General features: G+C 32.7%; 1 protein-coding gene across 2 annotated transcripts; it reads left to right on the top strand.

Moving 5' to 3' along the window:
• The first annotated feature begins 7,355 nt into the window (after nucleotides 1-7,355).
• On the top strand, nucleotides 7,356-12,128 carry LOC101213144 (eukaryotic translation initiation factor 3 subunit B). 2 transcript variants are annotated; one of them, XM_004150344.3, is made up of 12 exons: nucleotides 7,356-7,616; nucleotides 7,713-7,888; nucleotides 8,045-8,282; nucleotides 8,976-9,122; nucleotides 9,335-9,463; nucleotides 9,633-9,761; nucleotides 9,847-9,930; nucleotides 10,023-10,147; nucleotides 10,257-10,455; nucleotides 10,536-11,068; nucleotides 11,173-11,281; nucleotides 11,558-12,128. In XM_004150344.3, the coding sequence occupies exons 2-12, from the start codon at nucleotides 7,767-7,769 to the stop codon at nucleotides 11,897-11,899; spliced, it is 2,157 nt and encodes a 718-aa protein (XP_004150392.3). In that variant the 5' UTR covers nucleotides 7,356-7,616; nucleotides 7,713-7,766; the 3' UTR covers nucleotides 11,900-12,128. The 2 variants fall into 2 exon arrangements, with proteins under 2 accessions (XP_004150392.3, XP_031744773.1); XM_031888913.1 differs by lacking the exons at nucleotides 7,356-7,616; nucleotides 7,713-7,888 and having other exon boundaries at nucleotides 8,144-8,282; nucleotides 8,965-9,122.
• The last annotated feature ends 2,186 nt before the right edge of the window (nucleotides 12,129-14,314 follow it).

Genomic DNA, 14,314 nt, shown 5'->3' on the forward strand with positions numbered 1-14,314 from the left:
TAATTGTCATTTTCATTATAACTTTTAATAATTGCTTTAATTGAATGATTTTTTTAACTTTTCATATCCTTATTATAAATTTTCTTAAATTTTAAATTTTTTTAATCCAATTAATTACGTCATTTAAATTTATCCAAATTTATTCACATTCACCTCTTCCTTAATCTTCTATCTCTCAAGTATTACTTTTCGTATCCCATGAAACCTTTTAAATTCTTTCTTTTTTAAATCTTGTTTATAAATATATATCTCTTTTTTTTTTCGTTCAGGTTCACAAGTCGGAACAAAGTGTTAAGGGTGAGAGAAAAATCAAGCCATGCTTTTCTATTCTCTTCTATCTTTTTTAATTTTGTTGTCTATTTTTTTAATATAGAAATATGTTTGTGTTTATTCATTTATTTATAGATTTCTTTTAGTACACAACATAAGTCAGAGAAACTCAAACCACAAACTCTGTGGTTGACATATACATATATCTATGTTCTTTGTGTTTAAATCATGTAATATTGATAATTCTTTTTTAATGTAACCATGAGAATCTTTCTCATATTTTGTTCTTTATTTAGTTTTTTTAAAAAAGTTATTTTATTAATGAAATGGTTGAGTGACTTATCCTTTAGTTTTGTTAAAACAATGTAAATATTGCTTAAATTTATTAAGTATAAATAAAGATAATAAAATGTGTAAAGCAAAAAATATTAAAATCTTTTCTTTAATTTGTTACCTACAAAATTATTAAAAAAAACTATGATTTCACACTTATATGGATGATTTACCCTTTCATTATAATTTTTTTTTTGTCTTGATTTATTAGCAATTTTATCATTTACATAGATTTAATGTTTGCAATCATTTTCACATTCAATAAAATAGAAGTTAAACTTCCTTAACTTTTCATCTCTCTATTAAAAAAAAAAAAAATTATTCCATAACTAATATTAGTTAATGCTCTATGTTATTTGTGTCATAATATAATTTTTTTCATCTTCCATAACTGATATTATATAATGTTATATGTTTTTACACAACTAACAACCTTTCTATCTTCCACTTTATTTGGATATATATATATATAGATAGATAGATTAGATGATTAAGTTTGCAACGTGTAAGCTCAATATGTTAAGAAATGAAATTTGAATGGTACAAACAAATCGAATTCAAAGATACAATCGAAAGATAGATAATTGTCTCTTTACTGAATAAATCCATTTTCCACTCATTACGATGTGAATATAAAAAGGATATAAATATGAAAATATTGAAATGCATATTCCAATTTTATAAAGTTAAGCTAAACCTATAGTTTATATTCGTGTGTGATTTTTTGTGCGTGCAGGTGTTGTTTACTAGTGTTTTAAAAATTTTCAACTAAAAATTTTCCAAAAATTCAGCCAGTCTTGACATTTTTTAAAAAGTAAAAAATTTAATATATATCAATAAAAAAAATGATGTTTTGAATAAGAAAATATAGATATTATTTGACATTTGCAAAACTTAGGAAAAGTACATTTAAAAACATCAAGAAAGTCAACCTCCACCTTTTGGCTTTAATCTTTAAAATCACTCTTTTTTTTTTACTTTTTAAAAAATGGTCACTTATTTAAAATCACAAATGGCAAGAGAGTCTTTTTTTTTTTTTCTAGTGTGTTTCTTCCTAATTCTAAATTATGAATTAAAAGAAGAAGAAAAAACTATTTTGTTCGCTTTGGAAAATCTTTTTTTTTTCTAGTAGTGTTTGCTCTTCCACTCAATTAGAATTAACTTTACTAAAATAAAAATTAATTAGAGAATGTTTATGTTTAAAGACAAAATTACCGTGAAAGTATAAATGAAAATCCTATTAGTGGTTGGGTATATTTGGCAAAAGCAAGAAAAAAAAAGTCCTCATCCATACATTGGATTTTTTTATTGAATGTTGATACTTTCTTGTCAATTGAATCCATAATTACATGAGCAATTATACACAAATAAATACAAGATATTATACACAAAAAATGTAGCTTGATTGTGTTAATTACGACAATACCCTCCCTCAAACTCAAGTTGGTAGAGTTGAGACCACCTTCAGTTTGGGAAGTAACTGAGTGAAACGAGGAGAATGGAGAGCTTTGGTGAAGATATCAGCAGGTTGATCACTGGTGGAGATGGATTGGAGATGGAGAGTGTTGCTCTAAAGATGATGGCGAACAAAATGACAATCATTCTCAATATGTTTTGTACGTTCATGAAAAACATCATTGTGTGCAATTTGAATAGCACTGCAGTTATCACAATGAAGAATAGTGGGTGATGTCTGTGGGGCTCTCATATCAGTAAGAAGCCAACGAAGCCATAATAATTCAGAAGTAGCATCAGCTAGCTAGAGCACGATATTCAGATTTTGTGCTGGAACGGGAAACAACAGATTGTTTCTTGCTGCGCCAGGAGATAAGAGCATCACCTAAATAGAAGCAATAACCAGTGGTGGATCTTTTATCAGTAGGATCCCCGGCCCAATCAGCATCAGAGAATCCAGATAGAACCAGAGAGGATTTTGAGGAGAACTGTAGACCATGACCCAACGTGCCTTTAATATAGCGAAGAATTCGAAGAACAACAGTAAAGTGAATAGTGCGAGGAGCAGCCATAAATTGACTAACAATGTGCACGACATATGCAATATCAGGACGGGTCCCAGTTAAGTAAATTAGACTGCCAACAAGTTGTCAATACAAGGTGGGATCTTCAAGAGGAACGCCATCAAAAGGAGTGAGTTGTACATTTGGATCTAGAGGCGTTGATGATGTGGCAGAATTAGTAATACTAGATCGATTTAGGAGGTAAGAGTATATTTGACTTGAGATAAGTAGTAGCCATGCATTTGCTGAGGATGAAATTTCAAGGCCAAGAAAATAGTTGAGGGTTCCTAAGTCCTTCATCTCAAAGTGTTCGACCAGATAATATTGTAATTCAGATATGGCTTGTGGATCGTCACCTGTAATAATCAAGTCATCAACATATAAAAGAAGAAGAACAAGACCACCAGTTGTCTGGCGAGTAAATAAGGTCGAATCGTGGGAACTGGAGGTGAACCCAAGTTGAGTAATAGTGGAGCTAAATGTTGCAAACCAAGCTCGAGGAGCCTGTTTGAGTCCGTAGAAAGCACAACGAAGAAGGCATACTTTTTGAGGTGGCGGAGTAGTACCAAGTTCTCATCAAGTACACGTTTTCCTATTGTTTGTCCAAGTGTAAGAGAAACAATAGGTTTCCTGGGTAATCCAAGGTTGAACATAGGGAATTGATATCAAAACCATAGTTCTAGGGTTCACTCTTCAGTTGGACAGTATAAAAGAATCACCTATACATTATGAGTGTAAGTTTAATTATATCTACTTATCTACACTAGAGAATTTGTAAAAGAGAATTAAGATGGAGATGCAAACTAGATTGTATATAAAGAAAGGAGTGAAATTAGAATGTTTATGCATTACTAGGCGATTAAGCAAGAAGAAAGCATTGATGCGATATAACTTAGTTACTAGCTTATGATTAAGGCGAGAACCTCTCGGTGTCTTTAAACGCCACACTTGCTCGCCTCTTGGGATGCAAATGACTAAGCTAGGTTAAGTAAGGTATATATCTAGAAGAGTTTTCTTACAAGACTTATATAGCTTCTCTTTTAAGGGTGACAACCTCTCGGCGCCAAACACCCACACTTCTTCTCCTTTTGAGACACAAATGATGGATATCTTGCCAAGGTGAAATTTGTCTCCAAACTCCTCCTTGCGGGCATTAGTCATATCCTTACTACTTACCCTCTCAATTAGTTGGTGATATACACTGGTCAGGTGTTGAAAATAACTCAACTAATGCAATAAGAATTATAGCTAGGATTCTTATCAAGAATCTATCATAGATCATAAACTACAAATAACACATTAACAGGTGAATAGTAAAGAAATGATGGATTGAAAGGTATAAAAATATGCAATGTACTAAATAATACAGGCCTTAGCCAATGTACAATATGAACAAATACATTACATTGAAATGTAACAATACAAAAGAATAGAAATGATATTACAAGTAGAGGAGATGAGAAATGAGATCTAATTCTTCACTAAGAGCTCAAACTTTCACTTAATAACTGATCGAAGAAGAGGAAGAGAAACTTTACAGACGATGGAAAAATTATTCATTTTCACCTCTCTCTTGGGTTTGGTTCATTCAAGCGTCACTTTATGGTCCGTAACATTCATACCATTGAATTTCATATGTAACTCATACCATGAAATGTCCTATAAATAGAGGTAAATAGAGGTATGCGGTGCATTTATAAAACACATCACAATTGAGTTAAATTGTTATCTACTTCCTCTCTTCTTCATTTTCTTTTGTGTGTTGTTTCGGGTTCTTATTTAGCCTCTTTATTCTTGTTTTATAACACGTTATCAGCACGAGTCTCACCACTTTGGAGATTGTGTAAAAATTGGCTTTGAAAAGATCCACTAGAATCTTCTCTATAGTTTTGAGGTACTTAGAATTTCATTCAAGTACGGTAAGTGTTTTAATTTTGGTGACCTTGCTTATGTATATTTGGTGTATTCATCATTTATCTTCTCACCTTCATCATTCATCTTTCTTGAATTTAAACATAAAATTCAAAGAATGTAGGTACTCTACTTTAATCATACATGTAAAGTTATGTGTTTACAAATTGATAGAGATATGTTATGATTGAGATATGTTATGATTGAGATATGATATTTATACATGTTATAGGTTATGGTGTTATGTTAATTTTGTCGGTTAGGATCGTACCCATATGAGTGTCCCTTACCACATATTTATGCTTGTGTGGCTAACTTTTGAGTGATTCGACGGGGTCACTTTCAGCACGATTCTCTTAGGCGTTCTTTCGGGTCACCAAAGACCAGTTTCTCTTAGGTGTTCCTTCGAGATTACTGAAGACCAGGTGTGTTCCTTCAGAATCACTAGATAGCGTTCGTTCAGAAGCACGATAGTTATGAGGTACTTCCTTACAGAACCTTAACATAAAAGTAATAAACACCTAGTTGGATTAGTAGTGGGTCTCTTACTGAGTATATGTTTATACTCACTCTTTCTATGTTAAATTTTTCAGACAAAGATAGAGGAAAGTTGGCGAATGACAAGAAGTGACTGTGGTTGGCCACCGAGGAAAGTTATTTTGACTTATAGTATTTTATTTAAAACTTATAGAACTTGTGAGTTACTTTTATAATATTTTTCTTTAAAAGATAGATAGGGCCAAACTAGGATTTATTTTCTACTTTTATTTCTATATACTTTATTTATCATTTATAAATAGAATTTGAAGTTTTATTAAAAGATTTAGTGTTTTCTTTTATTTTGATAGGAAAATCATTAATTATTTTAGAAGTAATGACCTCAGCTTAGTATACTACTCTCATTGCGTACTTCTCACTATGAAGACATTTCTAAGTTCAAAATGCGACAAACTTAATACTCAAAATACTCTTTTTCATTTCCTACGAGAATCTTATTTTCAAGCTTAAAAAATTGCTAAAGTTTCCAAAGAATTTTGAATCCTTTTAATTGGCAAAAAAAAAAAAAAAAAAGCTTTCTATTTACTTATTTATTCGACATTTGGCATTGAGTGAACTCTATGATTTCGTTCCCCTTCTCAACTATAACTCTTATCGCATCTTATTACCCAACTCTCTAACTTTTTACTTTTGAAGCTTTGCTTCTTATTTTGACTGGAGGAGATAACATAGGAGTTGTTATTTCAATTAAATAAAAGAATGACAAAAATTTGAAAATTTTACACTTTTGGCTTTGCTTTAAATTTTGTTAAAACACCTTATTTTAAACGTCTCACTAGAATTTTCAAAAAATTTCAAAAGCTTTAGCTTGGACCTCACACACCCCCCAATTTAAAGTGTAACAATGTCCTCATTGCTAAAAATGAATGATAAGATTATTCGCAGAAAAGTCTTACAAAAGAGGTCTGAGGTAAATCTTGCTCTCCTAATAAACTATAGAAATGTTTTCTAAGTTAAGTTTCCTTAACAAGTTAAACGCATATATAACAAATGATTTTTTTTTTCACATCGTTTATTTCACTGAAGTTATCATCGAAACACAAAGAGAAATTAAAGTGCTAAAACGTCGAGAGTTAGGCTTGCGACAAAAAAAGACTACATACATAAAAATTGCATCAAAATATGTAATTGTATTATAAATGACATAAATACAAAGAATACAATTTACACAAGTAAAATTAAATTTACAACAGAAGATAATATGAAATTAAGAACATTCCCCTTTTCAGGCTGCAGCGATTGTGGTGGTGGTGGTTGTTGTGGTGACGAGGGAGGTTGTTGATTTCTCCTTGCCACACGGTCAAATAGCGATGAGGGAGGTTGTTGATTTCTCCTTGCCACAGGGTCAAATCGCATTAGCGGTCTCACCATGTTCTGAGGGATTCGAGGCACTGGTATGATGCTACACACTAAAGGTGTTGATATCTTAATAAAGCTGTAAACAAAAACAAAAATGATCTTCATATGGAAATATAGAATTCTTAACGAAATTTTATAATGTCTAAACAATCTCGACAAAAGCGATATTTAGAATTCTTATATCGAAAACAAACTTACTGTAACGATATTAACAGAGGAATATAAATGATCTTGATTATCGAAGATAATGAAGATGGCGAAGAAGAGAAATAATATTCAAGATGAAAAATATTGTCCAAGATTAGGAATAAGAGAGAATGTACAAGATGAAAAATATCTAAAAGAGGACATGAGTAACTCGAAAAAAAAGTGAATAAATCAGAAAGAAAAAGAGAGAATTGAAAAATCGTTATGAACTAGTAAGAGCAAATATGAAGTTTTGAAAAAATAATCACGCTTCATGTAGTTTTCTTAAATTGTTATATATCCTTTGAATATTTACCACGTTTGAAAATTTACCTTTATGTTATCTATATATTATATTTTCTCGATACCCGTGTTTTTATTGTGTGTCACTTTTAAAACAAGTTGAGAAAATAAAATTAAAAATTTTACTTAAAAAAAAAGTAAAAAAGCAAATTATTTAATAAGAAGTACTAACAACAAAAATTATATATTTTTATTTCAAAAATGATAAAAATAAAACCTTTCATAAAATATTTACTTTTATAAAAAAATTAACAGTAATGAATGTTGAAATTTGTTCTATGAATTATAAATAATTTTGTTTCCATTTTTGTTATAAAATTTAGTAGAGATAATTACGAGGGTTGTAAAAAAATTAAATAAAAACTGAAAACAAAGCTTAAAAAATTGAACTTCTTTTTCCCTTTTCTTCTAATTTTCTTTAGCCATTTATTCTTATCCATCTCTTTCTCTAAACCCTATTTCCCCATCAGCCACCTCCTCCCACCCGTTACCAGCCCACTTACACTTCGACCCCGCCGCTCGCCGTTCCTCGTTAACACCGTCTCGTAGACTGCCACCGCATCTGGACTCTCAGCTGTTGAACCCTCAGTCGGCCCTCTCGGTGCATCATTCTGCATCTGGCCGTCGCCGATTTGCTTTGCTCTTTAACACTGGCATCTCTCTACTCTTTTCATAATTGTCAGTTCTTTTCCCTCTCTTTTTCAATATATTTTTATAAATTTTGTTTCTTTGATACCAAGATATCTTATGGTACGTGAATTTAAATTCTCGCAGTGGAAGATCTTCTATTCACTCGAATCTTGCCCTGACAGAGCTAGTTAGTTCGTCATGGCGGACGTGGTACTGATGAAGGAGATCGAGGAAACGGCTGGTCGCCTTGGGATAGATCTCTCCCAAGTTGATTTTGACGCTATTCGTCTCCCACCTGGCGAGGATTTCGGAATCATTAGGTTAAAGCTTAGATTTTTATCTTAATTCTCATTTTATGCGCCCTCCAGGGCTTTAAACTGCTTTTATTTGATTAGAAGCATGGTGGTTTTTTAGTTTATTTTCTGTTTTTCCATTCCGTGGCTCATAGTCCTTATTTTTTCTGCAATTATGTATAGTGATGATGAAGAGGTTCTGCAAGAGGAGAGTCTAGAGTTTGATTCTGGGTTCGGAAACATTATAGTTGTTGACAATCTTCCGGTTGTTCCTCCGGAAAAGTTCGAGAAGCTCGAAGGCGTTGTTCGTAAAATTTTTGGACAGATTGGAGTAATTAAGGATGATGGTCTATGGATGCCTGTTGACCGTACTACGCAGAAAACTTTAGGTTACTGCTTCATTGAGTACGGCACTCCACAGGTACTTTCTTATTATCTCACGCACTCTTGTGTTGTTTCTTCTAAATTTCCTTTGAAACTTCATATATTTATCATACGGAAATATATGTTCAATAATATTATGAAGAAATAATATTTTTAGTATAAATCTTGTTTAAGATACCATGAAAGTCTCCTATCTTTGTCACAGTCCATACATTGTTATGGTGCACTACACCGCCCTTTTACCATCACCCTATCTCCCATTTAAAGGTGGAATACTCTATACTATAGAGGCAGTTTGATGTCCATCAATGAATGTGCTCATTCGACTTAACTTGTTATGGCTATTTCCTAAATTCCTAATCTCTCATTGTCTTTGGATACTTGTACTATTTTCGCATAGCATTAGTGGTAATTGGTAAGTATACCTTGTTAGAGTGTTATTGAAACATGAACTTTCTAGCGTTCAGAAAGCGTGCACTACATATGATAGTTTGATTGTGATATTTTGGATTATCACTAGACATGCATTTCATTTTCATCCAAGAATATGTGTACCTTGATGGCATTCTGTTCCTACATGTTTTATTACTATAGTTGTTTTTACACACTGCTGTGCGTCCAGGCTTTTTGTTGTACGTGTGTACTGTGTATAATCTCAGTTGTCTTGTGTGTAATACTGTAGTGATGATCTTTGAATCGAGTATCTTATTTAATTTCAGTCATATTGTAGGAGGCTGAGCTTGCCAAAGAGAAGACTGATGGGTACAAGCTGGATAGAGCACATATTTTCACCGTTAATATGTTTGAGGACTTTGACAGATTTATGAAAGTCCCAGATGAGTGGGCCCCTCCTGAAGTTAACCCATATACTCCTGGGGTAAACTCTCTGCAATTTTACATTATTTTGCATCTTCTCTGCTTCATGTGATATGTTTTTCTGTGACGTATTTATCGATCAATGTTAAGGTTATTTGGGAAATATGGTTAACTGAACACTAGGATTTATGTGGGACAAAAGAACTATGGGAGGTTATATATCAAGTGGTGCTATTGTGGAAGCATGATAATATTTACTTCTGAACATTTCAGGAAAATCTTCAACAATGGCTAACTGATGAAAAAGCACGGGATCAGTTTGTTATTCGTGCTGGTTCTGACACTGAGGTATTCTGGAATGATGCCAGGCATTTGAAGCCTGAGCCTGTCTACAAGCGTACAGTAAGTATCCTGGAGACTGTATCGAGTGATAACCGTGTTTTCATAACTCTCTCCTGGTTAGACTGTTTGGTTGATGTTGGTATATATGTGTATATAATATTAATAGCATTTGGGGATCTTTGCTCTTGGGTTCTTAACCCCAGTTTCATCAAGTATTTTTCTGCTACAGTTCTGGACTGAGAGTTTTGTGCAGTGGTCCTCATTGGGGACCTACCTAGCAACAATTCATCGACAGGGTGCTGCAGTTTGGGGTGGAGCAGGTACCTTTAATCGTTTGATGCGCTTTGCCCATCAACAGGTTTGTTATTGTTTATCACTCCAAACCTTCTGCCAGTGCTTTCCAACACCCCTTTGGCCTTATAATTTTAATATACTAAATGCAGGTTAAGTTAATTGATTTCTCTCCTGGTGAGAAATATCTAGTAACTTACAGCAGCCATGAACCAAGCAATCCACGTGATGCAAATGTAAGTTCTTTTCCGCTTCTTATTCTTTGATTTTATTTGAATTGATGACATGATTAACACTTTCGCTCATTGCTGATTACATGTTCTTTCAGAGGATTGTGATCAATATTTTTGATGTGAGAACTGGAAAAGGGATGAGAGATTTCAAGGGAAGTCCTGATGATTTTGCCATTGGAGGAACTGGTGGTGTTGCTGGGGTATCTTGGCCTGTTTTTAGGTATTTATGTCTATCATGGATATGCCTTTCTGTCTCGGAACCGGCTTGTCAAGTTGGTCAGAATGTTTTCTTCTTGCTGATGATACAAATGTAATTGTTGTTTTGGCAGGTGGGGTGGTGGTAAAGATGATAAATACTTTGCCAGGATTGGAAAGAATGTGATTTCAGTCTATGAAACAGAGACTTTCTCCCTTATTGACAAGAAGTCTTTGAAGGTTGAAAATGTTATGGATTTTTGCTGGTCTCCTACAGATCCCATTATTGCACTATTTGTTCCTGAGCTAGGTGGTGGAAACCAACCTGCTAGGGTGAGTTCTCTGCTGCTTGTGTCACTATTCTTTTACCTTTGAATTAAAAAAAATTTCAATTAGCTTTTTTCGTTTCCTAGGTGAGTCTTGTCCAAATCCCCAGCAAGGAGGAGTTGAGACAGAAAAATCTTTTCAGTGTTAGCGATTGCAAAATGTACTGGCAAAGCAATGGGGATTATCTTGCCGTCAAGGTTGATAGATATACAAAGACAAAAAAAAGCACATACACGGGGTTTGAGCTTTTCCGCATAAAAGAGCGGGATATTCCCATTGAAGTGTTGGAGCTTGAGAATAAGAATGACAAGATCATTGCCTTTGCTTGGGAGCCAAAGGGGCACAGATTTGCAGTTATTCATGGTGACAACCCAAGGCCAGATGTTAGCTTTTACTCTATGCGAAGCACAAACAACAGTGGCCGAGTGTCGAAACTTGCAACTCTCAAAGGAAAGCAGGCCAATGCTCTTTTCTGGTCGCCTGCAGGACGATTCATTATTCTTGCTGGTCTGAAAGGTTTCAATGGACAGTTGGAATTCTACAATGTTGATGAGCTGGAGACAATGGCTACCGCAGAGCATTTCATGGCTACTGATATTGAATGGGATCCTACTGGAAGGTAATTTAGGCATCATCCTTATATGCACGTTTTTCTTAGATTGCATCAGAGTGCTTTGCATTGTGGTTACAGCAGCTGAGTTGGTCTTGTTTACATCCATACAGGTACGTTGCAACTGCTGTAACTTCAGTCCATGAGATGGAAAATGGTTTCAACATTTGGTCCTTTAATGGAAAACTCCTCTATCGAATCTTGAAGGATCATTTCTTTCAGGTAACTTATCTATTATAATGTGCAATTCATGTGTGTTCTTAATTATTGAAAATGATTGACGTATATTAAGCTAGTAATGATCCTTTATGTTAACTCAGTTGGAAGATTTATTAATTATTTGGGCTGTATATTTGTAATCTTGCTATAGAGAAGGTTTATACCATCAGGTCATTCATGAATGTGTATATGCTTGCAAAAGTTAGATTTAGTTTCTTGAACATGACAGTCTATGGAATTATCTTTGAATGCACTGATTTTTCTAATGGCTTGCAACAGTTTGCGTGGCGGCCGAGGCCACCATCCTTTTTGAGTCCAGAAAAAGAGGAAGAGATAGCGAAGAATTTGAAGAAGTACAGCAAGAAGTATGAGGCTGAAGATCAGGATGTATCTATGCTATTGAGTGAGCAGGAGCGTGAGAGACGAAGAATGTTGAAGGATGAGTGGGACAAATGGGTGAATGAATGGAAGAGATTGCACGAAGAAGAGAAGTTGTTACGGCAGAAGCTGCGGGATGGTGAAGCCAGTGATGAAGAAGAGGAATATGAAGCCAAAGAAGTCGAAGTGGAGGAGATTTTGGATGTATCGGAGGAAGTTTTGTCCTTTGATTTTGGGCAGTAAATGAGGTGCTTAACATAAATAACTTTATTGCATGCATGAAATTATTAGACCTCATAACCCGTGGCCCTTCCACATCTCTCGAAATGCACAACTTGGGAAATTTTCCTTCTCCCTTGAAATTTAAAATTAAATTTTTTTGTTTTTGTATGGTTTTATTTGATTGTTATTTCTATTATCTTCTCACGTTATTATCTTGTTCACATCAGTTATAAAATGTATTTTCTCCCTATTAAGCTTCTTTTTAGCTCCTTTAGCTCAAAAGCAAGAGATCTTCAAACCGAAAGCTTCTCGCTCAACTGCCTATTCCTGTTGGGGCAGTGGGATGTAATATAGACACTATGCCATAAACCATGTGAACATGGGTGTAGTAAGACTACAAATTACTTACTCTTGGAAAGGATTTTGGGGTGGGTATTTCTTCGGTTGCACATGTTGTGATGTTAGAGTTTGGATGAGAATGGAGATGAGTTTGGTTGGGTGATTTGAAAATAAGAATCTAAAATATAAGGGATTTCTTAAAAAGTTTGAGCTAGTATTTTTATTTCTAATATTCTTTTTTCCTTTTGCCAGTATCATATCACATGATAAGATTGGCATCTATGAAGAATCAATGAAAGCACAAAGGAAAGTAGTAGTTCTTGGTCATTTTCTTTCGGCTTCTCTTCAGTGTATATTTACATTTTGGCCATTAAAATGAAAAAAAAAGTTGAGAGCAAAATATAATTTTACTTTTTTCTATGATTACATGAACCTTTATTTATATTTTATTTTAGTAAACTATAATCCACGATTATTTGTCTATCTTTCAAAATTTAAATATATATATATGGTTAGTTAGACAGAGGGGTTTCTAGAATATAGAATAAACTAGTAAAATATTTAGAACAATTCTGAAAACGTGAAAATTAGATTAAAAAATAACAAAACTATCCTAGTAATCTTCTATTAAACGATTGTGTATGTAATGATATATGATCATGGTGAAAATGGTCCAAATTTAAAGAATATTTATGCAATTATAAATGATCGTTTTGAGAAGCCCTTCATTATGCATAAATATAACAAAAGTGGATATAAATGATTTTTCTATATTTCGTTATTTATGTACGATCGTTTATGCAACCCATCCAATTGAATCTCTTCGTATATTAAACCAACCAAACAATTAAAGCTAATTCGAACATCTACCAAAATTTCAGCAACTAAGTAATTTTCATAAACATTAAAATAAATACTATTAAGTATTTAATAGTAATAGAAAGAAATAAATAGACATAGATATACATCTATCACTAAATAAAAGAATAAAATGTATAAAATGATAATAATAAGCACAATGTAAGAATAGATTATATACATTAAATGTTCGAGTTGACCAAGATAAACTAATGTAATTGCTGCATTCAATCCAATTGTTTGATCATGGTAAACAATCATATTAAATGTAGTAAACAATCATTTTGACTCAATTGTTTGACCATGAATATCATATTGAATATAGTAAACTGTAAATGATTAAGAAAAACTTATAACTATCCATCTTCATAATAAAATACAAAATTCTTACGATTATGTTTAGATCTTCTAACACATTTGAAATGTAAACAAAAATTTAGAATTCTTATCAAAATATGAGAAAGAATGTTCAAAAGAAAAAATATCTAAAAGAGGAAAAGAAAAAGAATTAAAAAATATAGTAAAAACCTAAAAAACAATGGATATTTTAAAATTGTTATGGAAGTGGTAAATATTTAACAAAATAGAATAGGATGCATACAGGTTGGAGAAGTAAATACTTTAAATTGTACATTTTAGACCTAACTTAAATTAAAAGAATTGGATGCAGAGGCAAAATTAGGTTTGTTTTTATGGGGAATTGGATTCAAATTAGCATTATTGATACACAGAATCAAATTCCCGATCTGATCGGAATCCCAAAAGGCTATATTATTTGTTTTACTATTATCATACATAAAAAGAATATTATCTTCATCACAGAAAAGATAACCTGAAATAAATTCAGATAACTACTTGATTTTTTCATATGATTCAAACCCTAATCCAAATTCGTCACCATTTTTTTTTCTCCCAAATTCTCACTTTTAAATACTACTAGCTTTTAGATTCTCCATGGGGTAAAATTTTTAGGTAATATTTAGTTTTCAGTTTTAGATATGTTGTAATTTAAAAAAACGTATAATTTTTTTAAAAACATATTATTTTCCTTATATTTACAAATTAATCTCAACAAACCAATTATGTGATACATACTAAACAATATCCTAATTTAATTATGTTGAGTGTGAGAATTTTTAGCTTTGGTTAAGTTTTCACTAATTTCTGTCATATCAATAGAAAAGATATTGATTCTACAATGATTGATTCAAACTGAAAAGAAATGGGAATTTTAACATG

Source organism: Cucumis sativus, chromosome 7, assembly GCF_000004075.3.
Source record: "Cucumis sativus cultivar 9930 chromosome 7, Cucumber_9930_V3, whole genome shotgun sequence".
NCBI lineage: Eukaryota > Viridiplantae > Streptophyta > Magnoliopsida > Cucurbitales > Cucurbitaceae > Cucumis > Cucumis sativus.

Coding starts and splice junctions, on each gene's coding strand:
- LOC101213144 (XM_004150344.3), top strand. CDS start 7,767: ATGGCGGACGTGGTACTGATGAAGGAGATCGAGGAAACGGCTGGTCGC. Junction 9,762..9,846: donor TGCGCTTTGCCCATCAACAG/GTTTGTTATTGT, acceptor TACTAAATGCAG/GTTAAGTTAATTGATTTCTC. Junction 10,456..10,535: donor GTGGAAACCAACCTGCTAGG/GTGAGTTCTCTG, acceptor TTCGTTTCCTAG/GTGAGTCTTGTCCAAATCCC.